The sequence below is a fragment of the Podarcis cretensis genome (genome assembly GCF_951804945.1).
Source record: "Podarcis cretensis genome assembly, chromosome: Z".
Taxonomy (NCBI): domain Eukaryota; kingdom Metazoa; phylum Chordata; class Lepidosauria; order Squamata; family Lacertidae; genus Podarcis; species Podarcis cretensis.
In genome coordinates this window covers 50,195,965-50,217,198 of record NC_137184.1, presented here as the reverse complement: position 1 = coordinate 50,217,198, position 21,234 = coordinate 50,195,965, and the positions used below count along the sequence as shown (strand labels likewise).

Here is a 21,234-nt window from a genome sequence, read left to right as displayed (position 1 = left end):
TTCTTCTGTTTCTTCCCTTTAGGAGCAGGAGTGGCTAACACAGGCTCTCCAGCTGCTTTGGACCACAACTCCTATCAGCCACAGCAAATGACAATGGATGATGGGAGCTGTAGTCCCAATATCCAAGGGGACCACACAACAGCTTCCCCTGCTCTAGAGGAAAGTGCCTTTATGGTATATTTAGCCTCAGAAGAGACCACCCCCCCACACACACCAAATATGCTGTACCTCTTCAGTGGAAGCTGGTTTGTTAGCCAATTTTGGCTGAAAAGCAAACAGATGCTGCCAACAAGTGTGCTTCTGTTCCCGAGCAGAGTGAAAGCTTCAGCAGCTTGTTTACTTCCGAGACTTCTCCCTTTATTTCACAGAAAGGCTGAGTATGATCATGGGTATCAACTTAAGCTTATTCCCATTTATCAATGATCTATAGATGAGCCTTCCTAGGCACTCTGAACCCTGACATGGTCAACATTCTTTGTCCCTGGGTGTCATTACAGAGGTTGGAGGTTGACAGCAGCATGTGTTTTTCTTTGTCTCCCATCCAAGTACTAACCAGGCCCGACCCTGCTTAACTTCCAAGATCAGATGGGATTGGGTGCTTTCAGAGTGGTGTGGCTGCAGGCTTTTTAAAAGAATTGTTTGCAATTTTGTGGGATTTTTCATGTCCATTCTGAATGCATCACGACTCACACTAGACTTTGAAACTGCTTCCCAAAAGAAGTAAAATAACCCTAACACTGGTCTAATATAATAAATTATGAGTGTATTTAGAAACGATTACAGGAATAAACAAACACACACAATGCTTTTGAAAGAGCGCAGAGCCTGGCGGAAATCTATTTCAGTACAAGTTGCGCCTTTAATCTTAAATGTTACAATACAAAAAATAATAATAATAATAAAAATTGGTCAATGGCATAAGAGCAGTTAACTTTTATACACAACTTTTCTACGAAAACTGCATTCCTCCAGGAAGTTTTCAAATGCAACTGGATTGAATTTCAATTTGAGGGAGTATTTGTTCTTATACACAATAGTTAAGTCCCTCAACACATCAATTAAATGCATTTAAGAAAACAATAAAGGATCAAAAATAAAATGAAACTCAAAAAGGCTTCAGAAACGGAAGTCAGAAACATAAATCATATTCATGGAGTGCTTTTTGCCACATCCACGGCTAGTGAACCTTTCTGGTTTTCTGACCAATGGTCAGTATATTTCCTTTTGCAGTTTTACCTTGAATTCAAAAGAGATAACAACATTTAGAGTGAACTTGCTAGCTTGCAAACAAGTATATATATATTTTTTGGTTGTGTTGAAAACAATAGGCTTTACTAGGACAACAGAAGAAATGAATAGAAATACCAAGATTCAATGACATCATAACTGGGATGTTAAGACTTGGCATAAATTAGGCTCCAGCAGAGCATTTGGAAGATTTTAACAGCATTTAACTTGCTGATATGCCAGGAAGCCTTAATCAAATACTAGAACATTCTCATATAGTGGTCACAAGACTCAAAATAAATACTGACCTCTTTCTATATTAAAAAAACACACAAAAAAACCAAAACCCAGAATCTTATTCTGCATTCTTCTTACAGCATACGGGATCTGTACATATTTTATTTTTGGACAAAACATGATGTGTTCCACGCAGCACAGAGCAATTGAGGTATGATGTCCAATAAAGGTGGCTAAATTCCATAGTGAGAGTTAAGCAGGAACTCTTAAATCTAAGACAGGTTGAGTGTTCCCCCCACTCCTGCAGCCTCCAGAAGTGAAGACTTGGTTTTCAGTTGCCATTAGCCACGGGTAAAGCAGGGAGACTAGAAGAGGTGGTGAGTGGGTGGGAGCAGGGGGGAAAGAATGAACCACAGCCCTTTGGCATGAGTACTGAAGCTCACAGCTTATAGTCAACAGCAGCTTGAGTCATCTCCAGCGAGGAATGCTAGGCAATAGAAACCATCTTAACAGGAATAAAGATCCAAATGGTTCAGCACATGCTCTTGGAGCTGCAGGATTCTTTTCTTTTTTTCCTATGCACTGTGTGCTTTTGCAAAAGAGAGGACAACAGTTTCCCTCCATGGTTCTTAAGTGAAGGTAAATGCAAAATGCACTTATTTACAGTCTTCCTATGGCACAGTCATGTCTGCTTTGCACGTTAAACCTTCTGTCTTTCCCTTGCTGCACAAAATTATTGAACCTAACATATTCCGCATCTTGGAAGATTCATTTAGTCCAGAAACCATGCTTCCTATTTCAATGTTTGCTGTTGTTTTGACACTGTACACATTTACATCTCATTTGTATAGTGTTTCAGGGTAGGTGTGTTGTTCTCTCCAAACACTGCAGACTAACTAGCTACATAATATTGACATGCCGCTCATCGAAGGCTCACACATGAACACTTCTGGCAGCTCAATGACATTTCTAACAGTCAGGCAGTAAAAAAGAAAAGAAAAAAAGGGGGGTCCCAACCCCTTTCAGACTTTATAAAGCCTTTTTTTAAAAACAAAACAAAACAAAAACAAAAATTAGTAATCATGGATGTCTTATTCATTCCGTTTAACTTGAACCTGTTTAAAAGATGACAGGGAGGGAGAGAACAGATTTTAAAATAGTACAGAATAAAAAGAGAGAAAAGCAGGTTACTTAACTGAACATGACAGCTGCGTTTACTGGCAGAAAGGCAGAGTTTTTCGTAAAGTTAGCTAAGGTTGAGAAGTATCCCTGGATTCTTTTGCAACAGGGATTCTTTAAAAGTAAAAGGATTTTTTTTTTAAAGTAACAAAAACTAACCTAATCATTGGCAATTGCTCAACTTAAAATATACCACAAATAACTACACTATTTTAACTGTGGCACCCCTGGAGGGCTGGCAGGTGAGAACTTCCATACCTAGTTTCCATTGAGCTGCTGCGAAACTCCACTATGGTCAGCTATTGACCTCTCGCGGCTTTTACTCTCTCGCTCTTCGTCCTCTTCATCTCGCTCATCGTTTCCACTGTGGTTTTTACAGTAAAGCCTAAGAAGACAATACAAAGTAGAGGCGGGGGGGGGGGGGAACAACCCATGTCACAGGGTGTTCATCTAGTCCAGTGCGTGCCATTGTGATTATGTTTACGTTTGCTTTTTAATGTATTTCACCAGTTGCGTTTTATGAGCTATTGTAAAACCAACCTGAAAATGTTTAATTTAAGACCAGGGATAGAAATGTTTTAAATAACCTAAATGAATGGGTAAATATTCTGGCCTTAGGGCAAGCCAAACAGATTTAGTGGTTCTAACTTTGAGATAGGCAAGGCTATCGTGTCTCTCACTTGTGCATTGCTTCCTTGCTGTTGTCACCAACTATCTATAAATGGGGCTAAGGTTCCTCAATCACTGTAAAGCTAATGGGGGGGGGGAGTAGGATGGGACTGATCTCTGAACAGTGATTCAGTGAGGCTGAATTTGACCAAAACCCTTTCTTCCCTTGCAGCAAAATATCTTCCACCAAACTACTGTCCAGAGAATAAAAAGACTTTGGAGTGTTTGACCAAATCTGTGCTAATCCAGTTCTTGCTGGTCCTTCATGGGTCTCTTATACATACAGATAAGGTCACATGCAGATCCCACAATAATTCCTAACCCCTTCAAGAGCAGCTAGGCTAATCTAAAAGCCTAATATGCAATTGTGAAATACAATGGACCATTGCCATTTATTTGGGTAGTTACATAAGGGAGTGTGGAAAGTATTCATCTCTGTTCAGTATTCAGTAGCATATAAGGGGTGAAATGGAGACAATAAATATCTAGCATCTATTTGGTATTCAGACAAGTCCTACTCACAGTTAACCAACTGAAATTAATGTACATTAATATTTTAAATCTTTTTTTCCCTGAAAAATTTCCAGTGCCCTATGTCTACTGGAATCTCATTTAGCACTTACTTAGCACTGATTTAAAGAACAAAACTAAAAGAAGTATAGCATTTAAATTTTATATGCTATTTAAAATCTCTAAAGATTTTCCAGTAGCCAAAATATTTGTACTGGAATATATGATTAGGGAGAAAAATAAGCACTGTTGAACTACACTAATAGCCCAATCCTAGCATGTCTATTCAGAAGTAAACGGCTCCTTTACTCAATGGGACTTATTTTTCATCAAATGTGTACAGAAACAACCTAATGAATCTTACTTCTAATTAGATACAAAAATGATCACTCTGTGTTATACTCAATCCAATTCAAAGCTTATTTATAAAACACATTTTACTGAAACACTTGTAAATATTATAAGCCATGTCAACTCATGGCATGTGTTAGTTTATGTGGCTTAAATTAAGGAGCTGGGGGGGGGGCGCAGAATGAAGGCACCGAAAATCATTAGAGTACTAATTCTAACATGGCACAAAGCCCTAAGCGCGTGCGCGCGCGCGCACACACACACACACACACACACACATATATATATATCACAGCCACCTGAATAAAGTTCACTACAATTCTCAAGCTGTCCATGTACAGATATATTTATTTACATACATAATGTATACCCCCAATGAATACTTCAGTACGTATTCTTGTTCCCAGCATGGCTAACAATAGCAATAAGCATACAACTAAAAATCTATTAAGTTATTAATTTTATATTGGGAATATGTTTTTTCCAAGTCCCAACAAAAAATACATAGCAGCTGAAAGCTTTGTGGGAGCTTTTCTGCTTCACACCACTGCTTGTTAAGATGCTGTCTTTGGGTGTGAAAAGCACTTGTTGAACTCAATCCATTGGCCATGGCTTTCCTTCCAGGTTCCTAATACTGCAAATTCTTTAGGAGGAACTAACTGAATCAGTTGGGCACAAAAAGCCGGAACTAAGTATCATTCTATCCTCCCTGCACTGCAAAGCAATCCAACAAGACTGTGCTCAAGATGTCTGAAGGCACTTTCCAGGTAAATCAAGCTAAGACACTCAAAGAAGGAAAAACAAATAAGGCGACATGAAGCCAAACCACCAAATTTGAAGAGACAGAACTTGCACCACACTGTTCAGGAAATGCCACTTTGTGACCAACCTTTGGGGTCAGACACAATGGCAATAAGGCCATTAGGCAATTTGGGTGTGAGCCTGGGGTGCTGGAGAGCAGTCATCCCTAAGAAGAACTGTCATAGGAAACTGCAGTTGGTGTTGAAACCACCTAGAAAGGGTCAGATGGCCTGAGCTCCCAGAGAGACAACACTGGGCTGGACAAACAGCCTGATGTGCTGTCATCTCACTTTGGCCATCACTTTCAGCAAATCCCTTCTCAGCTTCCATTTGCTTTGGGAGGGGAGCGCGCGAAGAAATAACTGCATAAGAACTATTCAGATAATTATAAACAGGAGTGGGGAGCTTGTAGCCCTCCAGATGTAAGTAAACTCAATTCAGCCCAAGCCAGCGTGGCCAATAGATGAGAGTTGTAGTTCAGCTACAAGGAAGGTCACAGGTTCCCTATCCCAGGTACAGAAAACGCTATTAATACAGTCCCACTAAATCAGAGGTTGGGAACCTGTGGCTCTCCAGATGTTGCTAGGCTACAACTCCCATCACCCCTGACCACTGGCCATGCTCAGCAGGGTTGATGGAAGTTAGAAGCCACCTATAACTGAGGACTGCAGACTCCCCACCCCTGCACTACATTTAGGAACACAAAGAACATGGTTGTAGAGCAACGTTTCAAAAGCATGCTTTTTAATACATTAAAACACACAAGTTTAACTTTGGCAGAATGCCTTGCTAATTTCAAAACATTACTGGAAACATTATTCTGTGTTAAGCATAGTGAAGAAGTCTACAGTCTTCAGTGGAACAAATTGAAATATACTGCCTCATGTGAGTTTCCTGTTGGCCAAAACATACATGCCTCTCTATTCACATCAGTTCAACTACATAGAAATGATAACCCCATGGCCAGCCTGCCCTATGCTCCAGTAAAGTGTGTGGCAAAGTAAAAGAGAATGGCATTTACTTGTAAATTCCTCGTGACATGTTCTCAATGTATTTTGCTTTGTCTTGCACTCCACAGTGGTAATGGTAAGTCTTGATACAGGCTTTGATTTCGCATCCAATAGTTGCACCAGACTGACTACAAAGGGTGCATTTCTATTACACAGAGACATTAGAGGGAGGAGACAGACACACACACACACACACACACACACACAGAGAGAGAGAGAGAGAGAGAGAGAGAGAGGGGTAGGGGGGAGAGAGAGAGGTATTAATCTATATCTTCCTGCTTCACAATAAATTTCATATTCTTAAAGTTCTCATTTCTGGTAACATTTTTCAACAGCATGCAAGCAGTTTGCTGGGGAATTCATGTTATTAAAACTTTTAAAAGTAGATACAGCCGCTCAACATGCATTACTTTCTATCTGCAGTAGTGGCTAATGTGAGAGACCAGGGGAGACTTGGCTCCAAACCTCTGCTTTACTACAAAGCTTATTCTGTCACTTTGGGTCAGTCACTGTTCTCAAGTCTACAGTTGCTGTGAGAAGAAAGGGTGCAAGGAATCATGTCTGCAGCACTCAGCTCTTTGGAGAAGAGGCAGGGTAAAAGCCAGGTGGGTGGATAGGTCAGGCTCAGACAAGAAGGACATACCATTCTTTTCCCTCGTTTGATTTCTTGAAGTACAGTTTTAATATCAAAATCACCAAACTCTGCCCTTGAAGTTGTTGTCAATTGTACAGTGCCAGAAGAGAATAGCTAGGAAGAAAGGAGAGGCAAAATATTAGGAATGTGGGAAACCTTGGCTGTGTGGGACGTCAAAAAAGGACATGTGACAGGCAGATGGCGATGTGCTGAGGCTTTAAAAGGGGTATGGGCACATTCACTGAGGGGAAAAGAGATCAGTCAATGACTACTAAGTATGCTAGCTATATAGGTTCAGAGGCAGTACACAGTGAGGGGTTAAGTCTTGGCTTCAAGGCTTGTTTATAAAGGCATCTTGGAAATATATGGCTGGTAACTATGGGAAAGAGAATGCTGGACTAGATGAACTTTTGGTTTGACCCTGAAGCACTTTTTATGTCATTAAACTAGGTGGCACCGTGAAGTGTGCAAGCCCTGGCTGGTAGACGGCTATATTTCAAATTAATGTGAGGAGGTGGACATCCAGCTTATGATACTATGTCATGGGAAAAGTTTTACTGAAAATGTTTGAACTCCCAGAGAATAAGGACAAAATGACTTTTCTCACCATGCACTTGTAATGTGCAGCTGCCTTTTTGGCATTGAATATATGAAGCTTCCCTCGAGCTTCATTTTCTTCTTCACCTGCATGACAGAATCCACATTTAGGTTTTGTATCACTGGGGCTGCTTCTGTGTGGCGATCTGTCTCTCTGGAAGAAAAAAACTTTTCTAAAATGTGCAGGAACAAGAAATATAGTTTTAACACAAGGCAACAAAGTAAGTTCATTATAAAAAAAGAGACCTAGACTTCTTTGAGAGGTTTATAAACAAACACAGAAGGCACTTACATAAGAACTGCTTTCTACATCATCTGTGCCATGTGAAGATGTGGATCGAGTATCTTCTGGCTGCCCTTTGAGACTCAATTTTCTGGGCCTTCCTTTGCGCCCCTTCTTTTTGGGAGGGGATGTTTCCAACTCATTTAGTTCATTTAAACCTTCTCCTAAATCTGAAGGAAGAAAACCCCACACATAAAAAAGCTAGAATGGTTTTTCACAAGCTCCTGTAGGGTACACACCCACTGGCACAAAAGATTGCCTGGGGAGGAAAGCAGGGCTTGCTTTGACATGGCAGCAGCAATTTATTGGGCTAAACCCAGGCTACTTTTTAATTATTTGAAAACCTGTGTTATAAGACCCCAATGTTCCTCACTGCCATAATCACAATAACCTGGGAAAGCAAGTTCCAAATAACTTATGTAAGCTCACTTCCAGTTATAGGAAGGGAGGAACTGATACGGCTAAAGTTCTCCCATGTTCACTTCTCCCATTACTTCTGAATATACATAACAGATTCCCAGAATTAGCAGCCAAAGAGCAAAAACAAGTATTTTCTTACAGTGTTCCTTGAATTAAACAGTGCAATTATTAGAATGTCTACTGAAACCATTAGGGCTTGCTTATTCTGCTTGTTCAATGTACTGTACACTGAATAGATTGTTGTTCTGTTCTTGCTAATAAGTCTTTTGAGACAAGAAAACATGCAGGCTCCCATTTCTCTAGAGGTCAAAGCACACTCTGCTCATGGAGTTTTGATTAAAAATGTGGACACTTTTTCAATGAGCCCAACTTCAGCCACACACCAATAGTGAGGGAACAACCAATAGTGAGGGAACACACCAAAGGCTGAGGGAACAGCCTTTTTGGTATTTTTGAGGGGAAAGTAATTCCACGTGTGCAGACAGGTTAGAATTCACAGTGGAATTTAGGCCAGATAATGGAACATGTTAGGTAAAGGTAAAGGGACCCCTGACCATTAGGTCCAGTCGTGACCGACTCTGGGGTTGCGGCACTCATCTCGCTTTATGGAACATGTTATACACAGCCAATTCCTTTTTTGCTAGACACCACACCTGCAGATAAATTTTGAGGAACTCATCTCTGTAGTGTTAGGATTTAGTTCAGAAAGAAAGCAACACATCATAAGGTTTATAAACTCTTGCAAATAGTGGTGAAAGTGCGAAGAGAACTTTTTCCTCCTACTCCCATAGTACTAGACCATCACACAATGTGCTACTGGTTGCTAGAATAAGATGTGCTGATTGCTTAAATGGCATTAAAAGACAAATTCAGAGAGGATGATAGGCCCATGTGCAACCTCAGTTTTCAGAGGCAATGCTATGCTATGGTTTAGTGCAGAGCTTTCCAAACTTTTCACGTTGGTGACACACTTTTTCGACATGCATCATTTTGCGACACAGTAATTCAGTTTTGCTAGCAAACTGGAGGTTAAACTAACCCCTTTCTAGCCTGGTGAGAAGTGTGGGGAGCATTCATGCGACACACCCACACATTGTAGCTGACACACTAGTGTGTCACGACACAGTTTGGAAAGCTCTGGTTTAGTGATCCGTGGACAAGCCTCCCATTCTCCTCCTTCTACCACTTCACAGCAGAGATTAGTGTCACTTTAGAAGAATAGTGACTTGCCATGTCATAGGACCCAGGAATTCTGGCTCAAACCCTGATTAGCTGAGCTGGCTTTTGACTTGTTTAAGGACTCTTCTTTGCTTATGCTTGTGATCAAGGAAGGTTTACTCAAAGAGTAATTTATTTCTTATTAATATGCTTCTGCCCTCATCCTATTTTCTCTTGACTGGAAAGCATGTACTTTTTGATGCGGAACTACTTAAAACAATGAGCTATGAATAATTTTACCTTCAGAGTTGTGTGGTGCTTTCTTGTGTTTTCGACATAATATCCTAGGGATAGAACATTGGAGAGAGCAAAGTCAGCCACAAAGGAAAAGCTTTTATATCTGCTTAGAACTATATCGTCACTAACAAGACTTCAAGGCACTTTGCACTGAAAGAAATCCACCTCAGAAAATCTCTGCTTAAGTACGAAAGTTGGTTCCTTTAATGGTGGAGAGATGCAAGTGGTCCTTACATGTAAATGCCTTGAGAAGGTTTCTCTCGGATCTGAGCTTTATCATGCAACGCACAATAGTAGTGATAAGTCTTGTGGCAGGTTTTTACATCACAACCAACAGTTGCTCCAGGACAGTGGCATAAGGAGCACATCTGAAAGCAGGAAAAAGACACACGTTTGGAACCTTTCTTCTTACCAGCAAAGGCGATTAGAGCAGAACTGAGGGAAAGGAAGCTTATTGCACTGAATTGGTACTGCTATTTCTTTCGCATGATACTTTAGAATGTGAAAAGGAAGCTGCACCAAATTAAAGGCAGAGGAAATGTGTATTCAGTCCGAATAAACAGGGATTATACTGTACTTCAGTTTCCATGTTAAGTCTGTTACAGCAAAAACACAAGTTAAAGGCACCTTAAAAAGCAACTAATTATGGTATAATAGCTTTTGAGCACTATGGTCCATGAAAGCTTATGCCATTGTTGGTCTAAGGTGCCATTAGACTCTGAGATATTCTACACTTATATATCACCTACTAACTCGGATAAGTAGCAAAGCTACACTTCTGAGTTACACTGTGTGTATCTATCTGGCACACACATGATCTTCAGACACTCCACTGAAATCAAGAGGAAATGCAGAAGCCCCAAATACAACTAGCTTTGTATATTAGGCAAGAAGTGAAACAGTCTGTATTTAAGTAGCTGCCAAATTAATCCATGATTTGCAACACAATCCAATCACTTTAGGAAACTTATCGGTGTACAAAACAACTTCTATTAAAATCTTTTCAAGATCAGATGTTTGGCAATGCAGACAATTCTGTTACTGAAAACAGCTGCAAAACTACTGTTGAGCACAAAAGCAGCATAAGAGAGTGTGCCTATTGCCTCCTCCAAACACTGTTTTGTTGCAGTAGCTGTTCTCCTATGGCAGCTTTCTACACAAATACATTACAGTACAGTGGTATAGACACACACACACAAAAAAAGGAGGGGGTTTCTTCAAGAACAGTGGCAATTCACTTTAAAGCTCCCTAGACCTTGCTGTGCCAGAAAATACATTCACAGGATGGAGCAGAATGACCCAGGGGTGTTGCATCCCGTTTTGCAACTGGAGATGAAATGGAAATGTGCTGCCCCCTTCCTGCTGCCCGCGTCATGTCTCTCTTACCTGCATTGCATGCTGGTGCAAAGCGCTGGCAGTGGTATCACCTTCCAGCAAAACCTTGTGAGATCTCACAATCTCTGGAAGAGCTCACAAGATTTCAGTGAAACCTTCCTGGAAACTGGCACTGCTGCTTTTCTGCTGGCAGTTTTATCAACTTACTGAACAAAATTTCATTTCGAGTTGAGCTTTTTCACTTTCAAGAGCTAGAAATGCCATCTTACCAGCTTGGTACCTCTTTTTATTTCCTTTTCAACGTCTTCAATGGAAAAGCCTCCAAGACTCTCATTATCAGAGTGTGAAGATACCAAAGCAGATGAAAAAAGCTAAAAAGAGACCAAAAGAGAGAACGAGCTAATTGTGACTTCAGAACTGATTAAATTAAAGACAATATCAGAACTTCTACATTAGAGAGAGGTTTCTTAACATGCAGTACTATAGGAAGTTATGAATATATAATGGTCTGTTCTAAAGCGTTTTAATGGGCAGTATGATCCTATGCATAAGCTTACTTGGACATCAGTCCTATGAATTCAACAATGTTGACGCCTGCCGGGGGGGGGGGGGGAAATCACACTAAAAATAACAATGAGAGGCAATTGAGGGGAGAATTATCAGGGTGGAGGAAGCCTCAAGTACCCCCTCCCACCTGTCAAACTCCTCTTAGCCCACTGCAGCAGTGTTCTGCCCTAAGAGCAGCTTCCAGCAGTGTTTGGGAGCACTTACCATACACTTATGATGTGCTGCCACCTTCTGGTTTTCAGAAAGCAGTAGCTGCCCACATTCGTTATCTTTGTTGGATCTGCAGAAGCCGCACTTGCGCTGCCTGCCGGGTCCCTTTTTCTGTCCAGCTGCTGCCGACATGATTCTTACAGCAGTTCGAAGAATGCTACTTCAAGCCTTGCCAACACAGAACAACAAAAAAGAGGGTACAAACAATCATGTTAGCCTCTCTCTAGTTCACCAGCTATTTAGCATTCCTTATCAAAAGCATCTTCAAGATTTAAAATGCCTGGTGGTGGACCATGGCGCTTCCAAGTAAATCTGCATGTTGCCAAAGCAGCCCTTCTGCAAGGAATGAAAACTGACAAAAACCCCAAAAGGAAGAGTGCCCAAATAAAGAAAGTTGAAAAAAGACAAAGAGCATTTGAGAAGAATGGATATCATACCATCTTGAACTTAGAATGCTATAAATCAGTCTTGAGCCTCACCCTGCTTTTGCTATTGATTTATTTTAAGTTGCCCTAGGAAAGTCAACTGTATTTTAATACAAATTTTTAGAAAATATTGTAATAGAAAGCACTCAACACTGCACTCATTTGCAGGCTCAGCTTGTAAATAACAGAGGATCAAAATGTATCTTGTGGCAAACTGCTGATGAATGATTTAATTTGCTCATCCATGGGGTATGCACATTACAGAAAGCATCAACATCTGAGCTTGTCAGGTAGAAATGTTCATCCAATTAGTTAAAATGTGGCTATCTGGTACCAACCAGATTTCCCAATCATTCTAAAATAAGAATATTAGAAGCCTCCAAGTGACCAGGACATCTGCCATTGCCTCATTGAGAGAGTCACGCATGCAGCTACAAACTCATAAACTTGTGCAGTATGATACAGATCAGCACTATGACATGCATAGCTTTCTCATGTATGTGCAAAGAGCTACAGGAGTTTTGGCCAGAAGACTGAATGAACCACACAAACACTAATAGCACAGCGCTATGCCACTGAGCAGGTAACACTCTGGTCTTCGGAAGCTGTGCATGTGGTTCTGGTCTTGACATCACACTTGTGATCATGTGAAGAACATAGAATGTCAACCATTCTTTGCAGCAACATCCAGAAGCTGCATGTGCACATGCATGTGTGTGCGCGCACACACAAGTTTTATTCCCCCCACCAAATAAAGTAACTTCTTTGTTGCATCATACCAAGAGCCTACCTCATCCAACATCCTGCTTCTCACAATGGCTGGGCAGATCATTCCAGGAACCCTACAGCTGGGGCTTGAAGCCAACTGCCCTCTCATTGTTGCTCCCCTGCAACAAGGTCCAGTGGCATCCTGCATATGGACATGGGCAGTCCTTGTAGCCACCAAGGCTAATAAGCCTTTGACACAATGCTTCATTATTTTGTCTAACCCTGTTTTAAGGCCATCAACACCACAGCTTGTGGCAGCTTGTGCAATGTATTGCTCTGCTTTCCTTTGGACCACATCAGTGAGGCCGGTGTGTGTGTGTGTGTGTGTGTCTGTCTTGTCACCTGGGCAGCCCAGGATCTCCATGTCCACTGTCCAGGTTTGTGCCTGGGAAGGTCACTTCAGTGCTACTAACATAGCAAATTGACTTCACTCCTGGAGGCACACTTTATTGTCTCTTGAGACAGATGCTAAGAACTGGTGCTTCTTTGTCTAGCTTGAATGTTTCTTTTGATGCTCCAGTCTAGTATTATGTATAGTATTATGTATTATGATGCTCCAGTCTAGTATTATTAGTATTATTCTAGTATTATGACAGGTGCAGATAACAACGACAACCACCACTCACTTTCCCCACAGCATCATGGCCGGGTGCCCCCCCCCCAAAAAAAAAATCTGGAAAGCATCAGATTTTGGAACCTTTCCTTTTAGCAGAGTGGGTTTAGCTTCATAATAATTTTGGTTGCCTTTTCTCAGCTCTAATGTATCCTTTTTGAGATGAGATGACTTCAAACATATTACCACCACCATCTTCTTCAGTTATATCCCACTACTCCTCCAGGTGGTGTACATCAGTGGTTCCCAACTGGGGGTCCGTAACCCACCCAGGGGGTCCATAGCACCATTCATATAAGAAAAACTACCATAGAGATATCAAAATTTTCAAAAGTAGGGCTTTTTCAAAAGCTTGGCTTTAGAAAAATGGGTCCACTGTACTTAGCTAATTGGGAACCATTGGTGTACATGTTTCTCCACCTCTCTACATATCCACAAAATAACTGAACATTTTGGAGCTGGAAAAAGTATGTTAAATTTCTAGGGACTGATAACTAGTTTTGTGGCAAATGACTGAAGTGATTTTTTTGCCAGCTCTGGCAAAACATGTCACCCTTACTACTTTTATTTCGTCACAATAAAGGTAAAGGTACCCCTGCCCGTACGGGCCAGTCGTGTCCAACTCTAGGGTTGTGCGCTCATCTCACTTAAGAGGCCGGGAGCCAGCACTGTCCAAAGACACTTCTGGGTCACGTGGCCAGCGTGACGAAGCTGCTCTGGCGAGCCGGCACCAGCGCAGCACACGGAAATGCCGTTTACCTTCCCGCTATAAAGCGGTACCTATTTATCTACTTGCATTTAAGGGGGCTTTCGAACTGCTAGGTGGGCAGGAGCTGGGACCGAGAGACCGGAGCTCACCCCGCCGCGGGGATTCGACCGCCGACCTTACAATCGGCAAGTCCTAGGCACTGAGGTTTTACCCACAGCGCCACCCGTGTCCCTATTTCGTCACAATATATGTGGTCATTTGTTGACCCAGTAACAGGAGCTCAGCTCACAACCAAAAAAATAGGCTAACAGAAGAACAAAAAAAAATTATTTATTTATTGTTGAAGGGTTTATATTGGGCCTTTCAAAACATGCCCCCCCAGGCTTACAATCAGTATCATATTTTAAAATGAATACTGAGTATTTTCACACCAGAAATGCAAGCACAGCAAAATGCAAGATGAGGCAAGAAATTTAATAAAATACTTCAGCTTCCAACATAACAATTTCTAAGGCATCTAATGAAACTAACAGAACTGTTGCTAAGTTTGTGCTTTTTACTTAAAATTTAGCTTGTTAGTGCCTTTAATCTTCAAAGTATCATAATTCTAACACCGTTTGACATTTATAAAAATCAGGCAAAACTTTCTAGAATGAGATGTTTGACTACCCTTGTTCAGAATGCAATAAAATTTTCCATTCTTTTGAGATTTTTTAAAATGAAAACTTAAATATTAGTCTAAACCACTTTGAACCTTCGAGAACAATCCTTGTTGCACTCTAGTGTAATCAATAAATGCCTCAGTTATGCAGATAGACACAGATCCATTTCTGATTGGGTGTTGCCACCACGGCAGTAAACAGTTAGGCAGTGGCATGGAACCTGTGGTCCTCAAGACATCATTGGACTCCTCCTCCTCCTCATCATCATCCCTGGCTAATGACCATGCCAGCTGGGGTTGCCAGAAATGGTCCAGCAACATCTGGAGGACCACAGGTTCCTCACTACTGGTTCATGCCCATCCCTCAGAGTGACCTCCTCAACCTTCCCTTGTATAAAAGCAACAGTAGCAATGCACTCCTTCTGAAGAAAGTTTCAAATATCTGGAGGACACCAAGTTGGGGAAGGCTGCTGTATTCACTGGCCTTTGCAATATAGTTGCCTTACTTGTCCTCACAACACTGTCCTTGATTTATGGGGAGATGCTGGAGCTCAGTGGAAGTAGAGCATCAGCTTTACATGCAAAAAAGGCCCCAGGTTCAATCTCCTGGCATATTCAAGTAGGACTAGGATACGTTGCTCTCTGAAGTTTTGGAGTGATGCTATGATCAGTGTACATAGTACTGAGCTAAACAGACCAGTGGTATGACTTTGTATGAGGCGGTTTCCTATGTTTATGGCCTACAATGTTTTTCTCTTTAAAATCCAGTTTTAGTTCAAGCTTTCCTGCAATATAATCTGAAAAACCACCAACTGAACAGGAACCACCAACTTTAAAAAGTCAATGCACCATAGAAACCTGAATATGCACACACATTCCTGAACTGGAAACTCTTCTGACAATTTCCCAGCTAATAACAGAAGTCACATGCCACTTTACACAGCATAAAAGTTTCTTCCAGAAACATCAACAGTAGCAACACAATGGTTTCAGACTAAAGATTGCCACTGCCTATAATTGCATTCCAAAGATACTTAATTTTCCAACCCAGAATCCCAACTTCTTACTTGCAAGACTACTCAGGAATCAAGTTAAACATGTATGTTTACTGAATCAGGGCCTTAAGCATCACCAATATGTTCTAGTGGATTCTTTATGAAGGTTTGATAACTACCATGATGTATTTAGCAGAATAAAACTGGGGAGGGAACCCCACCTCCTTTCAAAACAATATTCAAGGCTTTATTTCTCCATAGCATGGCTTTATGGGTACAAACAAAGATAGAAAGGTGACCATTCCCCCCTATAAATGCCTATTGTGTCTTAAGCCCTTCTTGTGGCCCCACTGCACTTTTCTAAATGGCTCATTTCTAGGGCATGGGGGGAAAGGCTGGCTCAAAAAAAGCTTCAACCAGCAGGCTATTTATTAAGTACAGGAGGAAAAGCAGCAGTGATGTCACCTAAGCCATGGAAAGGAGGGAAATTCAAGAGCTGGTCTTCATGCTCCATTTAGCTGTTAGAGTCAAGTCCTAGCCTGTCATTTCTCCAAGAGGACAGGGCTTCAGAGGTCTCAAAACGGCCAAACATTTTAGTATGATTGGATATACTTCACATTTACGTTATAACAAAAACATGCTTAGGATTTCCTGGGTTTGCAAGAGATCTTGCAACTGAGAAGTAATGCAGTAGCAACATACAAAGAGGAATGTAGGCAAATGAGCAGGTGCTTTTGGACTGAAAAAAATTGTGGCACTAGCATTATTTCTGAAATTGATCACTGGAAATCTTTATGCTTGGCTTTCAGAAATGTAAACAAAGTAACTATGGAACAAATGGCAAAATTCTTTTTGGGACTGCAAATTAATGCTCCAAGAATGTGTCTGAAAAGGGTTAGCATCCATGGTGCCAACTGTGAATACTATGGCATTCCCCTTTAAAGCCCTGTAACAAAATACTAGAAAATAGAGAATAGAAGTGCTTAACTTGACCTGGATTCTGCTGTGTGTGTGTGTTTGTAGGAAAAGATTAATAGTCAGATTCAAAGCAGTAAATGGAAGTCACATTGATTTAGGCTTCCAGCCCTATATAAAAATAGTAGACTTTAAAACTGTGTTGCCACTTAAAGATATTTGTGCAACAGAAACCCTAGTTTTGTTACAGTGCACTCAACAGGGAACTTTGGTCAATCCCAGCTAACATGTTCATCCTTTTGATAGACAAGCTGGCAGACACCCATTGCCCACTGGTATACTGTTATATCTTCACAAGTATGTGCATAATTTTTATTTGCACACCCAAAACAATTATATGCAATGGGTCCCAAACACTTGGGGTGTATTTATTGGGTGAATCAGCAATGGGAGCCACAAATCACAAGCCAGAGCGCTACAGATATCCAAAGCAGGCAAATAAGCACCTGTGCTTTTTCCACTTCTGCTGTGTACATACAATTGACAATGGCATTAGCCAGGCACACTCTGTGCCAGCTTTTCAACATATGTGCTTGTTCTCCATTGTCAGTCAGGCACAATTCAACCTTGAAGTCCCTAAATGGCGTTGGTACAATATATTTTAGGGAACTGCTACCTTCCATTATTTGTTTGCTAAATCCACCCAGCTAAGATCATCAGCTGAGCACAACATAGTACACCCTTGCAGTTTGAGTAAGGCATATTCTAATGGGATACTCACATTTTGACGGAACTTAAGTTAAGACAGAATAGTACAAGCATTCTAACTGCTCTCACCAATACCTGTGTGCATATCAAACCAAGAAATTTCTCCCAGAGGTTTGGGGAGGTGGAGGCCCCTTTCAAGTTTTACACATTACGAGAATTTAATACAAGTGACAACTACTGTCAGTCCCATAAGGAATGAGCTTTTAGTTATTCAAGATGAAGCAGGACAATTACTCAAGACTCAGAATGTTCAGAGAATCGGTGACACTTGGTCAAAGCTCTCCAAAGGTGTTTGTCTTCTATCAAAGGCCAGTGAAACAAAACCCAAATGTGAAGAGGCTATAGAGAACATTAAGAAGTTTCATATGGAACTGGCATATGGAACTGGATGTGTATGTTTCATGTTGCCTACTGGGCAGCTATTCATATCCATACATATTTTTCAAGATCTCAGGAAATGTCCTTGTCTCTCCTCCTGACTGCTTTGCAAACACACCATAGCTACAGGAAAGTAATACTGAAATGAAAAGAGAAACAGGCAGGGTGATCAGAAAAATTCATTTCAACAGAACTCCCCTGGTCCACAACCAACATGGGACACTATGTGCCTAGATAGAAATGTTACTATAGCAACATCATCTCACCAAACTCCTTGCTGTACCTTTTTTTACAGATAAATGCACTTCCAATAGACTATGCCTGAAACCAGGAGAGGATTTATTATTGAATTTGTACCCCAATCTTTAGTCAAAGAGCAGCTAACATACAACCAAAACAAGGCAGTCCATAGTACCAGGCTTGGAATCTTAAAAAACGTGATATACAAGGGAAAAAGGATGGGAAGGGAAGAGGAAAATAACAACAAAAACTCAGGCACCAGTTTCTAAACACTCATTCCTATAGTGGCTGGCTGGCAGAGGGCAATAGGATAACTTGTAATGGCAGGCATAGGAAAGCTGCCTTGTACAGTTAGATCCTTGGTGCCTCTAGCAGCTCAGTGCTGTCTATAATGATTGGCAGCATCCATCCAGTGCTGCAGACATGGAATGTTTCCCAATCATACCCAGAGTTGTTGGGACTTGAACCTAGAACTTTCTGCATACAAAGCAGAAGCTATACTGCAAAGCTGCAGCCCTTCCCAACCCTTCTACAACAGAGACAGCAGGCACATTTTAAGAGTTGGAAGTCCCACATTCATCTCACCTCAGCCACAAACTCATTAGGGCTGCAATCCTGAGTATCTACTAGAAAGTAAACTACACTGAACATCTCAGGACTTATTCCCAGGTAAACATACATGGGTGGGCAGCTTAAAGCAAACCATTGTGCCCTAACACTCAGATTTGCAACAAGGGGGAAACCAACTGGCCGTGCAGGGCAAGGACAACTGAGTAACACACAAAACCCTGGGCATCTGAAAATGTGCTAGCTTAGTGCAGCTAACAATGAAGCTATTGTGAACATAAGAGCCTGCTGAATTGTTGCAGCAGGCCGCATTAGATGACCCTCAGGAGTCCCCGTCAACTCTACAATTTGGTGATTCTATGAATCAGGCGAAAGGCTCATCTAGTGCAGCATCCTGTTCTCATGGTGGCCAACCAGATGCCTGTGGGAAACCTGTAAGCGGGATTCTAGCATAAAAGCGCTCTCCACCTCCTGCGGTTTCCATCTACTGGAATTCTGAAGCATTGCTGTATTACAAACACATGAACTCTTGTTTTTACGATGACATCCTTATGAAGCCAGCAAGGCAATGCATGGTATCAAGGAATAAGTCTCACTGAATGCTATGGGTTTTCCTTCCAAGAACAGGTGCTTAACGCAACAGCTCTACTAGTCAGATATTCTGCTTGTGCATGTGTATGTGTCGGTGGAATTCAGTACAGGTTTGCTTGGGTGTAAGCCCCAGCGACCTCAATGCAGTTTCCCTGTAAGGCAGTCCCATCCCCAAACCGCGAGTTTAGGCCTAGAGCGCCCAGGTGTAGACACGAAGACTTAGGACACGTGGGCCCACCTCCGCCCAGGTGGGACTTAGTAGCTGACTGACCTTGCACCGCTCCCCCGCCCCCCGCCCAGCAGCCCCTTCCCCTTACAGACCCATCTCACAAGGCTCCTGCGAAGAGCGGGAGAGGAACCTTGTACTTGGCGGCGAGCGCCCTGGAAGAGAAAAGTGCGCGGTCAACCTCAGCAAACGACCCAGCGAAGCAGCAGCAGCAGCTGACCCGCAACTCGGCTGCAGGGCCCCTGGAAAGGCCGGCGACGGGACGCCATGGCCCCTGGGGCTGCGGGTGGGGGGGAGGGAGGGAGGGAAAGGCAGCCCCCCTCGGGGTGGCTGGACTAGATGACCCCTGGGCGACCCTCCCAGCCCGGCTCCTCTGAGGGCCGCCGGAGGGGCGAGGGCGGCAGGTCCCCCCGAGGCCCCCCGCCCGCAGGGGGAAGCGGGTGTCCCGGCCCCCGCCCCAGGGCAGCGAGGAGCGGTTCCCATGGCAACCCGGCCCTCCGGGAGGGGGGCGTGGGACTCACCCGCTCGGCCGGGGCGCAGCTCCTCGCTCGGCGTCAACCGCCCTTTTCCTCCGGAGGCTCCGCAGCAGCAGCAGCAGCAGCAGCAGGAGGAAAAAGACGCCGCCGCCGCCGCCGCCAAGCTTGACGCAAGCACGCACGCACGAACGGCGCCTGACGCCCGCGAGACCGGCGTTTTATGCCACGCCCTCAGCCAAACCAAGCGGCTCGCCTGCCCTTTTGGCCGCCGCGGCGGCCGCTTACTGCGCATGCGCCCTGATTGGGGTGGTTTTTAAAAAACCCAACTAATATGGCGACTGCGAGGGACTAGACTTTCCCTCACGCGCCTTTGGTGGCGGGATGGAAGGAGTAGTAGGGGTTAACCAGTCTCGCGCCTGCGCAGAAAAGGGAGCGGGAAGAGGCGGAGTGGCTAGCGCGCGCTCGTTTCCAATGGAGGAGCTCCGCGCATGCGCTGCTGCTACTGCTGCCGCCGCTACAGGTTTTGTTTCGTTTGATTTTGTTAAAGAGGAGGCGGCGCGTCCGGCTGTTTGAAAGGGTTGAGCGGTTTTGAGCATGCGCCCCTCTCCCGATTATAAATGTATTTGTTTAATTCCACCCCGGACATTTAGTGGGAATAACGCAGCTGGACCCGTCAGCGCTTAGGGGCATGTGGGAGTGTTTTAAGCACTGGTTGCACGGAATGTGTTTGCGCACCCCCCCCCTCAGAAAAATACGCCAAGCCAAAGTTTTGTAAAAAAGAAAAGAAAAGCAAAATCTCACTCTCCAAGCGACAAAATAACCAGGAATGTGAACTATCGGATCATGGCCCCTGAAGGCGCGGGGGGGGGGGGAGAAGTGTTACCCATCACCGGTCAGTGGGACAAAAAAGGAAGGCGACTCTCAGGCTTCTGGTGCATGTTCAGAGGAGAGATGGCATAGGAGAGGGGCCACCACTGAACAAGGCACTCCTTGCGCTCCCTGCCTCGTGGCTTTTTATGGCGGGCAGGCAGCGAGCAGAGCCGCTCCTGATGTCCGCAGTGCACAGGCGGGTCAATAACTTGGCAGACAACCCCGGACAGTTTACACTCTTACCTGCTAATGGCAAGGCCTTGAATTGGGGCCCAGTAGCTTACCAGCAAGCCAGAACAGCACGTCCAAGGTTGGCCGGGCATGAAACCTCATTGGGCCACCTGCCGGGCTGCAGCATTCTGCACCAGCTTCTGGGCCATCTTCAACAGAAAACATATTGCAGCAGTCTATCCCAGAAGTTACCATGGGGTGCTGGGACTACAAAACAGCCATAGCTGGTGAATCAGCTGTAGCCAGGCAAAAGTGACCCTTGCATCAGAGGCTACATAAGGTTGCAGTGATCGTTTGAAATTGAGGAGCTCCCCAA

General features: G+C 43.2%; 1 protein-coding gene across 2 annotated transcripts; it reads right to left on the bottom strand.

Moving 5' to 3' along the window:
• Positions 1-803: 803 nt before the first annotated feature.
• PHF6 (PHD finger protein 6) lies at positions 804-20,000 on the bottom strand. 2 transcript variants are annotated; one of them, XM_079962294.1, is made up of 11 exons: positions 19,863-20,000; positions 11,480-11,653; positions 10,978-11,079; positions 9,608-9,741; positions 9,377-9,420; positions 7,508-7,668; positions 7,226-7,369; positions 6,628-6,732; positions 5,996-6,129; positions 2,902-3,028; positions 804-2,579 (listed from the first exon to the last, which is right to left on the bottom strand). In XM_079962294.1, exons 2-10 carry the CDS (start codon positions 11,615-11,617, stop codon positions 2,902-2,904), a joined length of 1,089 nt encoding a protein of 362 aa, XP_079818420.1. In that variant the 5' UTR covers positions 11,618-11,653; positions 19,863-20,000; the 3' UTR covers positions 804-2,579. The 2 variants fall into 2 exon arrangements, with proteins under 2 accessions (XP_079818420.1, XP_079818419.1); XM_079962293.1 differs by lacking the exon at positions 19,863-20,000 and adding an exon at positions 19,437-19,493.
• Between the last annotated feature and the right edge of the window lie 1,234 nt (positions 20,001-21,234).